Source organism: Ictidomys tridecemlineatus, chromosome 6, assembly GCF_052094955.1.
Source record: "Ictidomys tridecemlineatus isolate mIctTri1 chromosome 6, mIctTri1.hap1, whole genome shotgun sequence".
Classification (NCBI taxonomy): Eukaryota; Metazoa; Chordata; class Mammalia; order Rodentia; family Sciuridae; genus Ictidomys; species Ictidomys tridecemlineatus.
Genome location: NC_135482.1, coordinates 122,110,035 through 122,131,799, shown reverse-complemented (window position 1 = coordinate 122,131,799; position 21,765 = coordinate 122,110,035). Strand labels below are relative to the sequence as shown.

General features: G+C 35.6%; 1 protein-coding gene across 7 annotated transcripts in view; it reads right to left on the bottom strand.

Annotated features, from left to right (window-relative positions):
* Positions 1–21,765, bottom strand: part of Zdhhc20 (zDHHC palmitoyltransferase 20) — a 77,723-nt gene that overhangs the window by 46,792 nt on the left and 9,166 nt on the right. For 4 of the 7 annotated variants that reach the window (XR_005732025.2, XM_040281326.2, XM_040281327.2 and 1 more), the window contains exon 2: positions 19,005–19,052. The exons of the other annotated variants lie outside the window; for them this stretch is intronic. Coding sequence is in view for 3 of the 4 variants with exons in the window: in XM_040281326.2 (XP_040137260.1) it covers positions 19,005–19,052 (48 nt within the window). In the remaining variant the exon portion in view is untranslated. The remainder of the gene's footprint in view (positions 1–19,004; positions 19,053–21,765) is intronic. 7 annotated transcript variants of the gene reach the window in all.

The window sequence follows — 21,765 nt, the reverse complement described above, 5'->3', positions numbered from 1 at the left end:
TTTTTTGCGAGGGGAGGGGTACCAGGGATTGACTCAGGGGCACTTAACCACCGATCCATACCCCCAGCCTATTATGTATTTTATTTAGAGACAGGGTCTCACTGAGTTGCTTAGCGCCTCAAAATTGCTGAGGCTGGCTTTGAACTTGTGATCCTCCTGCCTCAGCCCCGCAAGCCACTGGGATTACAGTCCCTCGCCATTGCACCAACTTAGAACTTTGTTAATTTTAGGTGCATTAACATAGTTATAGCTGTGACATTTTCTTTAGCTCTTTACTTAATGAAACCTTAAGAATGAACAGAACCACCCTCTATGGTACTCATAACTTATTCACTAGTCTGTGATGCACCTTACCAACTTCTTTGTGAAGGCTATATTCAAGATAAATTTCCTTTTTAGGAAAACTGATGCTCGGCTGGGGTTGCGGCTCAATGGTACAGCACTTGCCCTCACACATGTGAAGCCCTGGGTTTGATCCTCAGCACCACATAAAAATAAATAAAATAAAGGTATTGTGTTCAACTACAACTAAAAAATAAATATAAAAAAAGAAAACTGATGCATATTAATTATATTTAGGGGTACACTGCAATAATTTAATACATATATATGATGAAGAATGATCTCAAATCAGGGTAATTAGCATTTCCATCTCCATCTTCTTATACATTTATTATTTCTTTGTGTTTAGAGCCTTCAAATTCCTGCTTTACAGTTCTTCATAAAACATATAATAGGTTGTTGCAAACTATAGTTTTCATATTGTGCTGTAAAACACCAGAACTTACTTCTATCTTAACAGTGTTTTGGTATCTGTTATACAATGTTCCTCTCTTCTCCCTCCCCTCTACCTTTTCTTGCTTCCAGTAATTACAATACTACTTTCTTCTTTGAGATTAACTTTTTTAGCTTCTACATTATTGAGAACATGTTTTATCAAATTTCTTTTTTTTTTAAGATCTTTATTTGTTCATTTAGTTTTTTTTTTTTTTTAATTGTGGTACTCAGGATGAGGCATTCTAGGCAAGCGCTCTACCACTGAGCCAGAACCCCAGCCGAGACAGACAAATTTCTTTTTTGACAGGAATAAAAAGTAGAGGAACTTATTCCTATAATTTTTAGAGTATTTTCTCTGAACACCTAAATACTTAAGAAATTAAACTAGGCACAGAAAAGTTAATTTATTATCTACCGCTTTTATGCATTTTCTATCTTGTATTACTATTTTTTTTTTAAATACTAGGGATTGAAAACCAGAGGTGCTTAACCACTGAGCCACATCCCTAGCCCTTTTCAATTTTTTATAATTTTGAACAGGGTCTTGTGAATTGTTAAGGCTGGCTTTGAACTTGTGTTCCTCTTGCCTCTGCCTCCCAAGTCATTGGGATAACAGGCTTGTGCTGCCATTACTGGCTGTTATTACTAACTTGATGAATACATCTAACAACAACTGCAGTCTAACCCTGACAATTCGGGAAATTGTTATTTTTCTTTCTTTCTGGATGGTCCAAAGTTCTAATGATTCTAAATCTATTTTAAATTTGTCATTTCTTCTTTAGTCCCTACCAATGCCTTCCTCAAATGCAACAGCTATTGCATCTTCCCACTATCAGTTTAATATACCCTTACCACTAGCAAATAGGATAGTTTGAATACTCTTCAATATCTGAGTCACTTTCAGAATAAAGTGCAAAATCTTCAGGGTAGCAAACATTACAGGTTTGCCATAATCTCTATTGCTTTAGTCTCATTATGCCACACAATTTTATTTTCTATTTTGAGCAATTTCCTGAAGATATCAAGCAAGTTTACACATACAGTGTGCTACCCATTTTCAGGGCTAACCCCCACCCCCAATATTTTATGTTGTTGGTGGACCTTTATTTATTTATTTGTGGTGCTGAGAATTGAATCCAGTGCCTCACACATGCTAGGCAAGCACTCTACCACTGAGCCACAACCCCATCCCCTTCAGGGCTCATTTTGAATACTACCTCCTTTGTAAAACCTTCTGGAGTCCCTCTTTAGGCAGGAAAAAACACTCCTTTGTATGACCGCTGTTCACTCTTCCATGTCAGGCACACTTTATCACTTTACCACACCATCTCTCTCACTTTTTCCCCCCAATTACTGGTGACATATTTGTCTCACTCTACTAAAGAACTAAAGTATGGAATCATACAGTAGAACAATAACAACCTTGGAAAGTTATAGTTCCGTCTCGCAAATAGGTAAACAAAGGCTCAAAATAGTTGAATGATTTGCCCAGGGTCAGAGTATATGAAGTGTGGACATGATTTGAACTAAAAATTTGTTTGCACTTGTATTTCCTATAATGTCTCTCATTATTATTATTCCTTATCTCAATGCCTGATGCACAATAGCAATGCTTAAGAAATGTTTATTGTTCCAGGTACAGTGGAGAGCGCCTGTTATCCCAGGGACTCAAAGGCTGATGCAGGAGGATTGCAGGTTTGAAGACAGCCTCAGCAACTTAGCAAGAACCTGTCTCAAAATAAAAAGGGCTGGAGATGTAGTTCAGTGGCAAAGTGCCCCTGAGTTCAATCCCCAAAACATAAAAGAAAGAAAGGTTGGTTGTTTCACTGCCTCAAAATTCAGTTTTGACTAAAATCTCTTGATAAAATTAGAGAACACAACTATTTCCTTAACAAAACAAAATATATCTACTTCAATCCCAAGCCAGCATAATTTATAACACTAAAAAAATATTCCTACTAAAGTCAGGTACAAGTTTTTGATTACTTTTTTCTTTTAAATGATGTTTTAACTCAGGTATCTTAGATTTGTCAGGGAGGGCCTGGGATAGTTAGATCTTATGTATATCATTTGTATCCCACACAGCATTTCCTACCAAAGTGTACACTAAAAACATTATCATTTCCTTACTGGTATAAAAACTGAAAAGAAAACAAATGTTATCACATTGTTGTTGTTGTTTTTGGTATAGGGGATTTAATTCTGGGGCACTTCACCACTGAGCCACATCCCCAGACCTTTTTATTTTCTATTTTGAGATAGGGTCTCATTAAATTGCTTAGGGCCTTGCTAATTTGCTAAGGCTGGCCTCAAACTTGCAATTCTCCTGAGTCCCTGGGATTATAGCAGTGTGCCACAGTACTCAGACAAATGTTGCAACTTTTTTTTTTGAGAGAGAGAATTTTTTTAATATTTATTTTTCAGTTTTTGGTGGACACAACATCTTTATTTTTTCAGTGGTGCTGAGGATCGAACCCAGCACCCTGCACATGCCAGGAGAGTTGTTACCACTTGAGCCACATCCCCAGCCCATGTTACCACTTTTTGAAGCTAAAATAAGTTTATTTCTTGCTGGTCAAAGAAAATAAACTGAATAACTATTATAAACAAGAGGTCATAGTGTACGAAATCTGATATGCAGAATCAACACATTTCCTATCAAAAATCCGATAAGCAGAATCAACTCATTTTCTATTACTTGCAGTCATTAGAAGTGACAGTTGATCTTAAGTTTTACTTACAGAGGTGTCTAAAATATAAAATATATAAATGAAAGAAATGAGCAAGACTTACATAGGTAAAAACATTTTAATTCTTTGGAGGGACACAAAATAAAATGTAAACAAATGGAAAAGTAATGTTCTCCATAGGATGAGTCATCATTCAAATGTTAATTGTCCCTTAATCTGCTTTTTCACTTTTTTTTTTTTTTTGCATTGCTAGGATTTTTTGCAAAATTTTTTTTTTGAGGGAGAGAGAGAGAAAGAGAATTTTTTTAATATTTATTTTTTAGTTTTTGGCGAACACAACATCTTTGTATGTGGTGCTGAGGATCGAACCCAGGCTCCACGCATGCCAGGTGAGCATGCTAACGCTTGAGACACATCCCCAGCCCAGCATTGCTAGGATTTAAACCCAGGTCCTCATACATGCCAGGTAAGCACTCTACCACTAGGCTTCATTTCTGGGCAAATCTTCTCTAATATCATAAGTTTATCCCAATAAAGATTTTTAAAAATAATTTGATGGACTCTAAAGTTTATTTGTTTAAAAAAAACTTGCATAAAGAAGTAGGAAAATGCTGAGTACAGAGAATAATGAAGTAAGACTAATCATGCCAAATACTAAAGCATGGGATGGGGTTGTGGCTCAGGGGTAGAGCGCTTGTCTAGTAGTGTGAGGCCCTGGGTTCGATCCTCAGCACCACATAAAAATAAACAAGTAAAATAAAGGCATTCTATCCATCTACAACTACAAAAAAAAATTTTTTTAAAAAGTACAGTCAAGTGTTGCTTAACAATGGGAACATGTTCTGAGAAGTAGCAATTCCAGTATTATGTGAACATCGTAATATAGTGTTTTAATACAAATCTAGATAATACGGGTCAATCACTATGTGGTCTTTTGATGTCATCAAGAGATGCAATAAGAGCCAGGTACAGTGCTTCATGCCTGTAATCCCAGCAGCTCTGGGAGGCTAAAACAGGAGGATTGTGCGTTCAAAGCCAGCTTGTCTCTAAATAAAATACAAAAAAGGGCTGGGGATATGGCTCAGTGGTCGAGTGCCCCTGAGTTCACGGCCCAGTACCCCCCCAAAAAAGAGAGAGAGAGAGAGATGCAATAAGGTCAAGGTAGTGCACACCTATAATCCCAGAGGCTGAGGCAAGAGGATCGAGAGTTCAAAGCCAGCCTCAGCAACTTAGCGAGGCCCTAAGCAATTCAGTGAGACTGTGTCTCTAAATAAAATACAAAACAGGGCTGGAGATGTGTCTCAGTGATCGAAATGACCCTGAGTTCAATCCCTGGTACTCAAAAACAGAAAAAAAAAAAAAAAAAAAAAAGAGAGAGAGAGATGCAATAAGGATGAGATATATGAGGCTGTTACTGATATAACATAGTATACTGTTGGGTAGCCAAGATTATTTTGTAAGTAGGACTCTAAAAATATAAAAAGTATAGTACAAGCCAATCATGGTGGCACAAGCCTGTAATCCCAGACACTTTGGAGTCTAAGGCAGGAGGGTCACAAGTTTTGAGGCCAGCCTCAGCAATTTATGAACCCCTATCTTAAAATTTTAAAAAGGTGTGGGGGAAGGCCTCAGGATGAAGAGTGCCCCTGGGTTCAATCATTAGTACTGTCTTCCCCCCCAAAACAGCTACATAGTACAGTACGTACGTAAACCAGAAACATTTATCATTAAGAATTAGGTACTATATGTAATTGTATGTGTTATCTTTATATGACTGGGAGTACGGTATATTCATTTACACAGCATCACTACCATGTGACTGATGTACTGCATCAATATATATTCATGGCATGACATCACTAGTTGACAGGAATTTTTCTACTTCTTTATCATTTTTTAAAATCTATTTTTATTAGAGAATTATAGTTATACATAGCAGTTGGGTTCATCCCAACAAAATCATACACACATGGAATCTAACCCACTCCATTTCAGCCATCATTCCTCCTCCCATCCTTCTACTCCATGACCCCCACACCAACAGCCCATGGATCCTCACCTTGCTCATCCATTATCCATCCTTGCTCATCCATTATCCATCCTTGATTGGTGCTTTCACACACATAAAGGTAAAATTCTCTGTGGTATATTTATATATGCACATAATGTAATTTTGTTAAATTCATTCTATATTTCCTCTCTTCTCCTTTTCCATCTCTCTTCCCTCACTCTCAATCTCTTTCTTCTGGCCTTCCCTATATCTTTATGATATCAAGCCCTCCCCAGCCCTATTTTCTTTTCCTTAATTTGCTCCACATATGAGAGAAAATATCCAACCCTTGAACTTAGTTTCCACATAATAGAAAATATCCAACCCTTGAGTTTCAGAGTATGGTTTTATTTCACTTAGCATGGTGTGCTTAATTTCTATCCATTTACCAGCAGATGCCATAATTTCATGCTTCATTATGGCTAAGTAAAACTCTATTGTGTGTCTATGTTTTTCTTAATCCATTCATCTACTGATAGATGGGCTGATTCCATAATGTGGCTATTGTGAACTATGCTGCTATAAACATTAAAGTGGCTATTATCACTAAAGTATGCTAATTTTAGTTCTTCTGGATAAATACCAGGAGTGGGTTAGCTGAGTCATATGGTGATTTTATTTATAGTTTTTTGAGAAATCTCTATATTGCTTTCCAAAATGGTTATACAAATTTGCAGTCCCAGCAACAATGTATGAATATACCTTTTACCACCACATCCTTAACAGCATTTATTATTATTTGTATTCTTGATATCTGCCTTTCTGAGTGGAGTAAGATGAAATCTTGGTATAGTTTTGATTTACATTCCCTGACTGCTTGAGATGTTGAATAGTTCTTCATAAATCTGTTAATTATCTGTTTCTTCTGAGAAAGTCTATTTAGTTCTTTTGCTCATTTATTGATTGGATTTTTTTGGTGTTAAGTTTTCTTGAGTTCTTTATATATTCTGTATATTAATTGCCTATCAGAGGCAGCTCCCTTAAAAATTTTGTGAAACCACCACTGTGTATACAGTCTGTTGCTGACCAAAAAGTTATGTGGCACATGACTTTATCATATATGCTCCAATTATTAAAATAGCTGTACTAGTTTGTGAATAAACAGATAAATGAAAAAGAATAGAAAGTCCTCAACTGGACAAAAATTCATATAGAAATTTAACATGATAAACAGAAAAATATTCAAAATTCTTGTGATAGCATAATAACTAATTTCCTTAATATATGAGTATTGACAAATCAAGAAGAGCTCTTTCTTTCTTTCTCTCTCTTTTTTTTTTTTGCAGGGGTGGGGGATTACCAGAGATGGAATCCAGGGTCACTTAACGACTCACCCACATCCCTGGCCCTTTTTATTTTGAGTCAGACTCTTGTTAAGTTGCTTAGGGTCTTGCTAAATAGCTGGGGCTGGCTTTGAACTTGCTATCCTCCTGCCACAGCCTCTCAAATCACTAGGATTAAAGCCTGTGCCACCAGACCTGGCACTTCAAACATTAAAAAAAAAAAAAAAAAAAAAAAAAAGATGCTCAATCTCATCCTTAAGACAAATCCAAAGTAAAAATAAGATTCCACTTTAAATAATTACATTGGTAAAGATCAAAAGTTGAGGGCTAGGAGCCAGCTGTGACGGTGCATGCCTGTAATCCCAGTGGCTCAGGTGGTTGAGCCAGGAGGATCGAGAAGAGTTCAAAGCCAGCTTTAGCAAAGGCAGGGTGCTAAGCAACTCAACGAGACCGTCTCTAAATAAAATACAAAATAGGGCTGGAGATGTGCTGGGGGATGTGGCTCAGTGGTTGAATGCCCCTGAGTTCAATCCCCAGTTCCAAAAAAAAAAAAAAAAAAAGTTGAGGTTTAGGGTTGTAGATCAGTTGTAGAGCACTTGCCTATATGTACAAGGCACTGGGTTCGAGTCTCAGCACTGCATATAAATAAATGAATAAAATATAGGTCCATCAACAACTAGAAAAAAAAAGTTGATAACATAGTGTTACCACATTCCTCTGAATAGAGTTCCAATTTAAAATTCTATCTGGTAAACAATTTTTGGTGATTTTTCTCTCCTAATTTCTAAAAAGGTATTCATATAGTTACTGGAAAAATAAAACTGTTCTGCATTTTAAAAACCAAGATAGACAAAACCATAATGGCCAGAGTCACTTCTTCACAGAGGACTTACCTAACCACAAGTGTGGGCTAAATAAATCTCTTTAGTATATATTTCCATAGCACCTTTTTACAACACTCCTGACACTCATAATTATTAGTTTACAATCTGTACTACATTTTAGATTTTTCTCTTGGAGATTGGGAATATTAAAACTTCACCAGTACTTAGAACAGTGTAAGGAATAGAACATATTTTCAATATTTAATTGTATTTCTAACTACAGAGACAAAGAGATGGTTACAAACAGCAAACACTGGGCTACCTGTAGAATCTCTCAAAGGGGATCCTGATACTTCCAAAAATTCTTTTGATGACAAAACCAAGGTTAAAAAAAATAAGCATACTAAGCATTTACACATGATCTTTAAAGGAATGATGTCATATTTTACTCTTGTCAGTAACTATACATAATCTCATTTAGATATAATAGTGTTATTCATTCTTTAAATGGGTTGCCAAAGCTGGACCCAACCTATTCTCTGTAGTTTCCCAAATAGCTGGGACTATAGGCAAGCCACTGTACCTGGCTCTGAATCTAAATTGACAACTCTCTGTGTATATGAGGACTAGTCATGTCCTATTCTATTCTTCTTGCCTATCTCCAACTTACTGAAACTGAAAATGCCAGATATTCACTTTATCAATATCCTTGAATCTACTGTGGCCATGGGATTCAGTTCTTACAAATATGTATGTGTGGGGAAAGGATTACTGAAAAAAAAAAAATCAACAAATCAGATTTAGAGGAAAGCCCTTATTCTCTTTATCCTATTTTTGCTCTGAACGATTGAGGATGTGCTATCTAAATGCACAAGTGCCAACTTTCAATTTATAAAAGGGGCCAGTATTTGTTAGATATGGGTTCTGGGTTGAGTTCTTTTTGTTTAGCACTTAAAAAAAGTGCTACTTCTTTCAGAATTCCATGGTTTTTGATGAAAAATCTGTGGTTACTCCAATTTTTAAAATTTATTTATGTGTGAGGCACTGGGTTCAATTGAAAAAATAATTTATTTAATTATTTTTAATGTGGTGCTAAGGATCAAACCCAAAGCCTCGTCACACATGCTACGCAACTGCTCTGCCACTGAGCTATAGCCCCAGCCCTTCTATTTGTTTTATGTAAAATATCCAGGGTATTCAGCTGTACATGGCAAGAGTTCGAAGAAGTCTACTTCATCTTACCCTAGAACTACAATTCCCACCAGCTTGACCTTTAACTGCTGATACTGGTCTAATTCATGGAGGTTTCACAGCTTGTTTGTACATCATCAGTTAATGGACATTTGAGTTATTTTTGTTTTTGTTGTTGATTTTGAATAACTATTCAAGACTTCAGGGGGATGTAAATTTTCTTTAGTTGGGTAAACACCTAGGAATAAAAATGCTGGATCTAACAGGTATATTTAGCTTCATCAGAAAGAGCCAAACTGTTTTCAAAAGTGACTGTATTGTTCTATATTTCTACTTACAATGTATCAAAAGTTATAGATGCTATACATTCTCATCAATATTTGAACTGAGTTTTAAAATTCTAAAAAATGAAAGTAGTAACTCATTGTACTTGTTTTCCTGATGTCTGTTGAGCATCTTCTCTTGTGCTTATTAGCCACCTCCTCTTATCTAGTTTATTTTTTTCTCTTATGACTCATGCTTTGTGTCCTATTTGAGAAATCTTTGCCAACCTCCAGTCACAGACTTTTCTCATTTTTTCCCCTAGAAGTACTATAAGTTTTATATTTAGATATGTAATCAATTTAAAAAATTAATTTTTTAGGGGCTGGGGTTGTAGCTCAGTGGTAGAGTGTTTGCCTAAAGTATGAATGTATTTAAAGTGTTTTAGGAGCAGGAGTTGTGGCTCAGTGTTAAAGCACTTGCCTGGCATGTGTGAGGTCCTGGGTTGGATCCTCAGTACAGCATATAAATAAATAAATAAAATAAAAGATCCATTTACAACTAAAAAAATAAAAACAAAATTTTTAAATGTTTTGGCTATTTATATGCATTTCCATGTGTGAGACACTAGGTTTGATTCTCAGCTCCACATATAAAAAAATAAAATAAAGGTCTTTATTTTAACAAAAAAAAAAGTTAGCCATGTTGTGCCACCCTCCTTCGAAAAATATTAATGTTTTATACATAGTATTTTTTTTTGCATAGAAAGGTTAAAAAAACTCTTTATTCTGTCTCATTGGCCTTTCATGTCCATTCTACCTTTCCTCCTTCCTTGCTTCCCCCCTTTTTTTTCTAATTTTTTTTTTCAGTTATTGATAGACCTTTGTTTTATTTATTTATATGTGGTGCTGAGAATTGAACCCGGTGCCTCATACATGCTAGGAAAGTGAGCTACCATTGAGCCACAGCCACAACCCCCTTCCTTCTCTTTTTCAGTGATGCTTAAGCTTGAACCCAGCGGCACTACCACTGAACTACATCCCCAGTCCTTTTTATTTTCAGATGGGATCTTGCTAAATTGCAGAGGCTGACCAGTGTTACTCCATACCATGTACAACCACAAAAATGGGAAGTTATACTCCATTTTGTATGATGTTGAAATACATTCTATTGTCACATATAACTGAAAAGAACAAATAAAAATTAAATATAAATTGTAGAGACTGGGGCTTTTAACTTGAGATCCTCCTGCCCTCACCTTCCTAAGTCACTGGAATTATAGGTGTGCACCACTGCATCTGACTTATATCCATTCTTACCTATCACACAGTTCATTACATGTAGTTTTTTTTTTTGGTAGTTGTAGATGAACAGAATGCCTTTATTTCATTTGTTTATTTTTATGTGGTGCTGAGGATCGATCGCACCCAGTGCCTTATATATTTGAGGCAAGTGCTGAGCTATAGCCCCAGCCCCATTACATGTAGTTTTAAATAAATTCTAAAAACAGACAGTATGAATCTTCCAACTTACTGTTTTTTAAAAGTATTTTAAATTGATTACTGTTTACAGATTTAATTTGGGGAGAATGGGTATCTTGAAAAGATTATCTTACATTCTATAAATATATTTCTTCATTTTAGATTTAATCTTATTAGTACACAAAACCTTGCATATATTTTGTTAATCATCCCTAAAATGTCATGTTGATGCTATTATGAATAGTATTTTTAAATTTCAATTAAAAAATTTTTTTAGTTGTTGATGGACCTTTATTTTATTCATTTATCTATATGTAGGGCTGAGAATTGACCTCATTGCCTCATACATGAGAAACAAGCACTCTACCACTGAGCCACAACCCCAGCCCTAAATTTCAATTTTTAATTGCTCACTGCTATTATTCAGAAATACAATTGAATTTTATTTATGGACCTTGTATTTTGTGACCTTGTTAAATTCTAGTAGCTTTCAGTATAGTCTTTGGGATTTTTTATTAAATGACTAGTAATCAATGGTTCCCTACCCTGCACTTGTGTGTATGTGTGTGTAAATACTTCTTTTAAAAAAGATAAAATGCTTCACAAATTTATACTGATATTCTGAATTTGCTCATAATCTCAAAATAACGAGACTAACAATGTTGCCGTTAATATTAAAGTATAAAATTTTTTTTCACAAAAACTCTCTCCATTCCCTAATACTTACACTGCATCTACATCATCAAAGTATATATGTATTACAAATTTATTCTTTCTCGTAACCCTCATTTAGTCTTAGGACTAGATAATAATATTTAATGTTCATGTTAAGAGTTTAAGTTGTCCATTTGGTTGACTGAATCTCAATACTCATTCTCCAACAAACTATAGTTTTATTATTACAGATACTATTGGAGTTTTGTTTTTAGGCAATGATTTACAAGTGAAGAAAAAAATGCATCACTACCAATCATATTTCCAGAATCCCACGTGAAGCTGACTTTTTTTTTTTTTTTTTAGTTGCAGATGGACACAATATCTTTATTTATTTTTTTATGTGGTGCTGAGGATCAAACCCAGTGCCTCATGCATTTAAGGCAAGTGGTCAACCCCTGAGCTACAACCCCAGCCCGGAAGCTGACATTTTTAAAGAGATCATGCCAGATGACTTGCAAAATGGCCTACAAATTCTAGAAGTCATAACACATCACACATTAGTACACAGAGAAAACTTTTTTTTTTTTTTTAAAGCACCACACTTGTGTTCCATTGTGTGGGTGTTCCATTTCATAATCAGGCTTCTATTGATAAGACATTTTGGTTGTCTCCAAATCTTTGCTATTACAACATGGCAATAAATACCCTTGTACATGTGTCATTTATTTGTGGAAGTGTAGACTCTTAACAGCAGGACTACTGGATCAAAAGTAAATCTGTCCCCAGTATTTTTAGCTTTTCCAAAAATCCCTGTTATTGAGATTTCATACTGCTATGAGCAATGCATGAGACTGCCTGTTCCTCTACAATTTACCCAATAAAGTAGTTTCAGCTTTTGGTATTACAAAGTAAATTTACCTTGCATGTATAAGTGAGTGTCAGCTTCCTTTATAAGCCTTCTTCATTTTTTTTTTCTGTGACAAATTTTCTTGAGGGGGTACTACTAGGGTTTGAACTCAAAGGTATTCTTTCTCTGAGTTATATCCCAGACTCTTTTAAAATTTTTATTTTTGAGACAGAGTCTATGTTGCTGAGATTGGCCTCACATTGCTATCCTCCTGTCTCAGCCTCCCAAGTTGCCAGGATTACAGGTGTGCACCACCACAACCAGCTTATTTATGTTATCCATTTTATCCTACTGGGTTTGGCAATTCTGAATTATAGTTAGAGGCTTTCATTACTCTCATTTATATTAGCTTTTCATTACAGCAATGAATACCCAAGAAAACCATTTATAAAAGGAATTATTTTGGTTCATTGTCAGCCAGCTTCAATGCTGTAGGCCTGAGGTAAGGCAGTATATCATGGCAAAAGGACATGGTGGAAGAAAGGTACTCAGCTCATGACAGTCAGAAAGCATCGAAGAGGAAGGGACCAGGGACAACATATACAGTCTGAAAGGACATTCTCCCAAGTACCCACTCTCTCCAACTAGATACTATCTCAGACAGTTTCCACCACCTCCCAACAGTCCATTCAGATCATGGATTCATTAATGGGTTAATCCACTGATGAGGCTATTGTTCTCATGATCTACTCACTTCCTATAAGCCCCATCTACTAATGCTGCTGCACTGGGAGCCAAATATTTAACATATAAGCCTTTAATGAACATTCCAGACCCAAACCAAATACTCATTATAAGATCATCCACTCCTTTTTTCTACTAGTGTTTGAATGTTTTCATTTTGAAAAATATTTATATTAAGCCCATTTTGAATGAACCATTCCACAAGTACAAAAAGTACCAATGAGCCTAAAAAAAAAAAATGTCCATCTAGGTTGGTTCCACAATTTAACTATTGAAGGGACTCATCTATCCCTTCAATAGATAAGTGGATAAAGACATTGTAGTATATATATACAATGGAATACTCAGCATTAAGAGAATAAAATCATGCCATCTGCAGGTAAATGGATGGAACTGGAGAATATTATGCTAAGTGAAGTAAGCCAATCCCAAAAAAATCAAAGACCAAATGTTTTCTCTGATATGTAGATGCTGATCCATAATGGGGGTAGGAGGGAGCATGGGAGGAATAGAGGAACTTTGGATAGGGAAAAGAGGTGGAGGGGAAGGGAGGGGGCAAGGGAATAAGAAAGATGGTGGAATGAGATGGACATCATTACCCTAAGTAATGAATGAAGACTGGTGTGACTTTACTTTGTATACAACCAGATAAACGAAAAATTGTGCTCTATATGTGTTCTATGACTTGAAATGCATTCTGCTGTATAACAAATTAGAGTAAATAAATTTTTTAAAAAGCAAAAAGTATCAAATGGAGGGAGCTGTCAAAAGGATATAGAAATCAGATGAAAGGAGTTCCTAATTGGTCAAATCTGGGACAAACAGAGCAACAAAATGAATGTTAGATTTTAACCAATAAAAAGCCGAGTGCAGTGGCGCATGCCTGTAATCCCAGTGGCTGGAGAGACCGACGCAGGAGAATGGCGAGTTCAAAGCCAGCCTCAGCAATTTAGAGAGGTGCTAAGCAACTCAGTGAGACTCTGTTTCTAATAAAATACAAGATAGGGCTAGGGATGTGGCTCAGTGGTCGAGAGCCCCTGAGACCAATCCCTGGTACCTGCCCCCCCCAAAAGATTTTAACCAATAAAATAGAATCTATAATTGTATGCCAATGTAAGCAAATGAATCAAATGACAGTAGAAGGATAAATGATTCCTTACATTAATAAATGCAGAAAAAACTATGGAATTAGAAAATGACCATTTGACTATTTGTCAAATATTTGAAGCAAAAATACTCAAAGTATGCTAAAAAGAGTAAATGAAAATATCAAGGAACAGGTTATTTACCCCATAAGCTACTTGTTGTCCAAGTTGGGTTCCCTGAAATCCCGTGCTGAACAGAATTTGAGGTGCAATATATTTACTAAGGACCAAAACACATGAAAGAAAAGGGGAGAAGAGCAGAATTGTCTTGAAGAAGAAATCTAACTGCAGTGCAGGTCTTGCTATGGCAACTGACAGGGAGTTCTAAAATGAGTGGTCAGGCCCCACCTCAGGTGCTGCATGAAGGCTGTATCAAGAAAGGTGTGACCTCAGGTGAGATGAGTCATGTTGAAAGAGCTTAGCAGTTGGAAGTTATCTGCTGACCTCACTTTCCACAATTGAGTAGCAAGTCCTTCCTTGAAGGCTTATTATCTTCATGGTGTACCTGAGCCTACTAGAATCTTCAAAAACTGCAAAGAAAAACTATATCTTTACAGATGAAAGAAACCTGGCAATACCACATTAACTGGTATACTCAATGGTATACTCCAAATGGTATACTCAATGACACAGCATTACTTCTAAGATATTTTTGCTAAAAATGTATGCTCTGAATTTAATCATGAGGAAACATAGGATAAGCCCAAACTGAGGGACATTCTACAAAATAAGCCTGTATCTAGAAACATAAAACACAAAGATGAGGAACCACTCCAGATTAAAGGTCACTAGAGACACATAACTATAATATGTAATCCTTGACTGGACTACGAAACAGAACATGAAAGTGGAGGAAAACTGAAGTTTGAATAAGGTCTACAGAGAATAGTATGTTATCAATACTAATTTCCTGATTTTTATAATTCTATTCTGATTATGTGAGAAAATGATTTTGTTCTTAGGAAAAAACAATTTATAAATAAAAACCCATTATGTCCACAAATTATTCTCAAACTTTTAAGAGAATGAATAAAAGACAAAGCACCCAGGGCAAAATAACAACATTTGGGGTGTGTGGGTAAATGACATATAATTATTTGCACTATTTTTCACTAGTCTGATATTATTTTAAAAAAATAAAAATATATAAATAAGACTTTATCCATCTTGTAGGTTATCCTGGAATACAGCATGAAACATAGGACTGATTTTATCTCTTACCAAATATTTACTCAATTGTCCCATCTTTTCCTCCATGATTTGAGGTGCTACCTTTATCATAGTCTAAATTCCTATAATTCCCATCTATTTCTAAACATTGTTTCTTATTCTGTTCTGCTGGCAATGTGTGTCTATGTTGAAGAATATACAGTTTTTAAAAAACAAATACACTAATTTTCAGAGCAATTTAAAAAATATGGCAAAAATTGAAGGAAAGGAGAGACTTCTTATGTGTCTCCCTTACCCCTCACCCCTGGCCAAATCCCAGAGTTTTAGTAGCCCTGTGGTTTAAAATCTGGTGAAGCCTGCCCTCCTTATTACTCTTCTTTTTCAGGTGTTTTCTAATTGTTCACCCACCAGCCACCTTCATATGTTCTTTAGTATCAACTTGTCTAGTACCAGAAAAAAAATAATATTGGGATTAGAATTCACTTATACATTTACTTGGGGAAAACAAGCATCTTTGTAATGTTTATTTATTCAAGACAACTTTTATTATTTCTAGGAATGTTTTCTTCTCAAGGCTCTAGCATATTTTGATTTAAGTATTTTCTGTTTTCAATGCTACTAAATATAGACTTCTTTTCCACTATATTTTCAAACACAAATATTTACATATATATGTATATGTATTTGGTTTTATTTGCCTATTTTTATACTTTTGAGGTGGGGTGATATCGTTTAGATGTGAGGTGTCCCCCAAGAGCTCACATATGAGACAATGCAAGAATGTTCAGAGGAGAAATGATTGGGTCATGACAGGTTTAATCCAATCAGTGAATTAATCACCTGATGGGACTGAGTGAAAACCAAAGGCAAGTGGCTTAAGGAGGTGGGGCATCAGGGGCATGGCTTTGGGGTACATATTTCTATCTGGTAAGTGATCTCTCTGGTGCCTGATCAACATGTGACCTGCTTTCCTCTGCTACACTCTTCTGCCGTGATGTTCAGCTGCACTTCCAAGCCCTGAGGAAAAGAGTCTGCTAAGTACGGATTGAGATCTCTGAAACCGAGAGCCCCCAAATAAACCTTACTTCTCCTACAATTGTGCTAGTTGGGTCTTTTAGTCGCAGCAGCAGAAAAGTTGACTAAAACATGGGATCTTGCTGTACTGCCCAGGATGGCCTCAAATTCAGAATCCTCCTGCCTCAGCCTCCCACATAATAAGTAGCTGGGCTTATAGGCAGATGCTAGTCTGCCTGGCTATGTTTGCTGCCCTTTTACTCAATTCTTTTTTTTTTTTTTTTTGGCGGGGCGGGGGGGTACCGGGTATTGAACTCAGGGGCACTGGACCACTGAACTACATCCCCAGCCCTATTTTGTATTTTCTTTAGAGACAGTCTCTCACTGAATAGCTAAGTTCCTCACTGTTTCTGAGGCTGGTTTTGCACTCATGATCCTTTTGACTCAACTTCTGAGCCACTGGGATTACAGGTGTGCATCCCAGCCTGGCTACTCAATTCTTTTTGTTTAGGTTTTCTGTTATTCTCTTGGCTTACTGGCCCTTCCCATGTACTGGGAATTGAGCCCAGGAACCTTTTACCAGTGAGTGATATCCTCATTCCTTTTTAGGGCAGGGTCTTGCTAAATTATAAATTACCCAGGCTGGCCTCAAACTTGTGAGTCTCTTGCCTCAGCCTTCCAAGTAGCTAGGATTTTAGGTATGTACCACCATGCTCAGCTCTCTTGGCTTTTCAACATACACTATCACAAAATTGGCAAAGAAATAGCTTTCCCTCTTCCTAATGTCTTATGCTTCTGATTATTTTCTCTTGGTTGAATGTTATAATTCTGTCAGTGCAGTGTTACACAGTAATGATCACAGTGAGCATCTAATTTCATTCCTCGTTTTGTGCTGAAAATTTTAACATTATCCATTTATTCCTATTTTATTAAGTGTTGCTCAAGAATGGATGTTTGGCTTTTCAAATACCTTTTTGGTCTCTACAGAAATAAGATGTTTTTTCAAGTTGTGTTAATATAGTGAATTATAATAATGAATCTTTTTTGTCTACCTTAAACAGCCATCTTTTGTTCCTCCAAACTTCTACCTTACCTTTATCTTGATTGCTACTTCTTGGCTCTTATAATTTAGTCTTCACTTATATTTTCTTTTTTTCCTGAGTTAAGAAGGCTGTCATTTCAAATCTTCCTGCTCTTTGACTGTTTCTGTAGTACTTTTGGAATTTCTGACTTACAGGTTCTTTAATTCAGCAGCTATTTATATTTACATTTTATGCTTGGGTATTTATAATTTTCACTTCTTTGTTGACTTTTTTGTTTAAATGCATTTTCTTCTATTGAAAAATGTTGGTTCTCATTTTCTGATTTTTTTAATCAGGAATTTATTTGGATGCTATTTTAATTATTGTTCATGCTGACATATATTGGATTTTTATGGACCTTCAATAGCAAGCAATCCCATATGGGAAAGACATATTTAAATAACTTGCTTAATTTCTTACTTTCTAAGAGCACCTTCCATTGCTTCAGTGAAATACAGTTAATAGACTAATTTTTGTTTGTTCTCTATTTCTTTGATACTATTTTGTTTGATATGATTTTGTTTTAATTTGTTGTTTCAGTTGGGTACTTATTTCTACCCATTCCTTCTTTCTCTTTACTATTAAGTCTTTACAGGCTACTTTCTGTTTCCAAGGTGTCATCTTCTCCTCTAGAAAGGTTACTTTCTCAAGGCTACCATCTCTAGTCCTAAATCGCTTCAAAGTCCTTTTCTTTGGACATTCAATTGCTATATTCTAATCTACCAGATTTCAAACCTATTTTCAGAATTTCCTACTCAGGATGGTGTTCTCTCCTAAGAATGAATAAAGAATACACACTACATAGTCTGTTATGTTTTGCACAGTCCCCTCCTAATTTAGCTCTGGTATAGCCACCAGAGTACCCTTAGCAATGCTCAAATGCTATTCTTATTTGCATATAAACTGAGGTTTTAAAAATTCACTATATCCCAGTTTTGCATAGATTTGAGTTATGATTGATTTTATTTGCTCTTACTAATTTGTATAGTTTTTAGAAAGATTTATGAAAAGATCTAAATTGAGGAACTAAGTCAATTCCTCCTCCATTCATTTATAAGTTGGGGAAAATATATACCTCCTTAATAGAGTTTTATGATGATTAAAAAAAAATATGGACAGACCACAATAAGTTACTAAGTGCATTAAGTGCACAAACAATAAAGATAATTATTACCATACCCTGGGTGCTTTCAATGGGGCTCAGAATTATTTAAAATATTAACTTCCAACTCTCATTTTTTTAAGAGTTAACATACTCTTATCAACTTACAGTTAGTCTGCGCTCTAAAATTCTGGTGTCCAAATCAGGAATACATAAGCTTCCCAGTTTCAAGCTGGGATTTTAGGCTCTCAACAGTGCATGGAGTTAAGTAGTGTTAATTGTTATAGGGAATGTGTAGATTCAGACAGAAACTATAGTTAGTGTCATTAGTGTGCTAAGGCAATGATTCACAAATCCAAGCCAATGAATGAGGCCACAATGAAACAAGAAACGTAAGTAAAAGAGAATTTTTCATAAATGATACTAAATTTAAAAGGGCAACAGGCTTTATGAGAATAATCTCTTTCACTGTTTTGATATTCAGATATACTTTTATGAAACGATAGCAACTTATGAGTACTTTTATTTTTAAAAATGCCAGTATATCAGATAAAATTAGTAAATTTATGTTTTATCCTCAAATTTCTTGTATTGGTCCATGAAACAGGGACTGCCTGAAATAACTATAAATATAATTAGCCAATAAATAAACTCTATAGAACGTTAGTAGGTACATCTATCCCTACCTTCATCGGGATCTTTTTCCTTCTTATTCTTCTTGATTAAATTTCCACCTATATAAAAATATAGGGAAAGGATTGTCTTATTTGCATCACAATGCTCCAAATATAAATCTGAGTAGTTAAGTTAAAGCAAATATGATGAAGGACTGCAAATAAAGCTTATAAATTATTAAATATTCTAATAAAGATATACAATGGAAAGGGCAAAACTTGCAAAGTTAAACTTCGTGAATTTTAATTTTGATCCTATGTACTAACTGTATAAATATGAAAGAGATAATTAACTCCTGAGTCTCTCTTTATCCATAAAATGATGCTAATAATCTTTCTACTAAAGGTAGAATTAAATACAACTAGTGCCTTATACTAGATGTTAGACACATAGTGGCATACATAATAAATGGCTGCCATATAGAACATTTCTGGCTGACCATTCAAGACAGTTTCTTCACTGACTAATGAACAGGCTGTTTGAAAGCCAGAGGAAACTTTGGTAATATCAATTATACTTCCCTAGGAGAACCTCTTGGGTCCTACCTGGGCAAGTTAAGAGGGAAAGAGATTATTTAATAGGAAGGGGAAAGAGAGAGGGTAGGAAAGAATGAATAAACTGTTGAATGAGGAAAGATGAAGTGACTTTACTATTTGTAGCTCGAAAATTAGTTTTTTCTTTTCTGATAAAAAGCAATATTTACTAGTAACACCACTTTCTTCAAAGGAGTTCCTGCACTTTGACCTCTCACCCCATCCTGACCCACTATCGCCACTAGACAGTTTTGTTACCAAAAACCAACAATTCTCTAAGTCAAAAAGGATTTAAATAGATTCCTTATTTTAAAAAAAGAAAAAGAAAAAAAAGGTTTAGAAAAATGCTGGATTAAACAAAATAACTTACTGTTATGGTAGGTTTTCCTAAAACCTGTTATATGCAAATGAGAATTGTGAACAATAAAGATGAGGACTATTGTATGAAGTCCAAATGTATTGGACCATGGATATTTATAGATCTTTTTATCCCCAGTGTCACATATAGTAACTGGAATACTAAACAATCAATAACTAAATTAATATGTAGATTTCTTAAGACCATGAGAGTATCTGTATGTAAAATTAACTATATTATCTACAACACAAAAACATTCCAATTCTTCCTCTTCTACTAAAATTAGAACTGGCAACTATAATATCAATTCACTCATTCAACAAATACCTATTGAGAACACATGCTAGGCCCTATTTTAGATTCTAGAAATACAAAAGTGAACATACTATTCACGGGAGAAACATAAATAACTGTATGTCAATAAGTATTATGAAGAAAAACAAAGCAGGGTAACTGTAAGGAGATAGTGAAAGAGGAAGTATTTATTTTAAAGAGGCTTAGTCAGAATGCCTCTCTGAAAGGTGACTAAATAGTAAAGCTAGCCATGCGCAAATCTGGGAGGAAAACATTCCAGATTAAAAAAAAAAGAAACAAAACAGGAAGCACAATAAATGGTCCTCAAGTAGGACTATGCAGACTTTTCATCTGCCTAACAAATGAAAAGCAAGGTGGCTTGTTTGGCTGTAACAGAATGAATGACAAGATGAAGTGGTGGGCCACAGCATCTAGAGCCTTGGAGGCTGTGAACAACTGGATTTCATTATGAGCAAGACAGAAAGTCACCAGAGAATGCTAAGTAGAGGAGCATTAATCTTGATTTTAATTTTTAAAGTCAAGGAGGATGGGGAAGGACTCCCTTACCAAGACCATCTAGTCCACTATGATTTAGTATGCAATCAAAGTCATAAACACCCCCATTCAGCATATGTACTCAAGGTCATAAATATCTGCTTGTAAGCATGCATTCACTTATAATCTGTTAGCATTGAGCTTGTTGGGCCTGCACATAAAAAAAGACCTATGGATGGGGCTGGGGTTGTGGCTGAGTGGTAGAGTGCTTGCCTAGCATGGGTGAGGTGCTGGGTTTGATCCTCAGCATCACATAAAAATAAATAAGTAAAATAAAGGTACATGTCCAACTATAACTAAAAAATAAAAATTAAAATTAAAGGCCTATGGAAAAGACCTAAGGGGCTACTGCTGCCTTTGAATAAAGCATGTCTAACTATCCCAACTGTACCTCGCATCTCTTCTACCTGCCGGGATCTAGAATTTTTTTCTTAAGAGTCTGAGCCCCAGCAAGACATGTGTGTTAGTCTTTCATTGCCATGACCAAAATACTGGACACAGACAAATGAAAGGAGGAAAGATTCATTTTGGCTCATAGTTTCAGAGGATATAGCCCATGGTCAGCCAGTTCATTATTCTGGATCTGAGGCAAGGCAGACCCCTCTGGCAGAAGAATACTGCTCAGCTCAGGGTAGCCAGGGATAACATGCAGTCCCCAAAGGAAGGTCCCTGGGAATCATGCCCCATCTGCCTATAGTTTCCACCACTCCCAGAAGTCTATTCAGCGAATAATGGATTAATCCATTGATAAGGTTGGAACCCTCATAATCCAGTCATTTTCCAAAAGCTCCATCTCTAGACATTACTGAATCAGAGACCAAGCCTTTGACACATGAGCTTTTGAGAGACATTCCAGATCCAAACCATAACACAGTGTATGAACGCTTCCTATTAGAGGTTACTGAATATGTATACGTGATATTTATCATCACTGTAACATCTTTCTATTTAATGTTTATATCAGTTATCCATAGAAAAAATGAATTACGGCATCTGAGACAGAAAAAAAATCTCTATAATGTCACATACCCA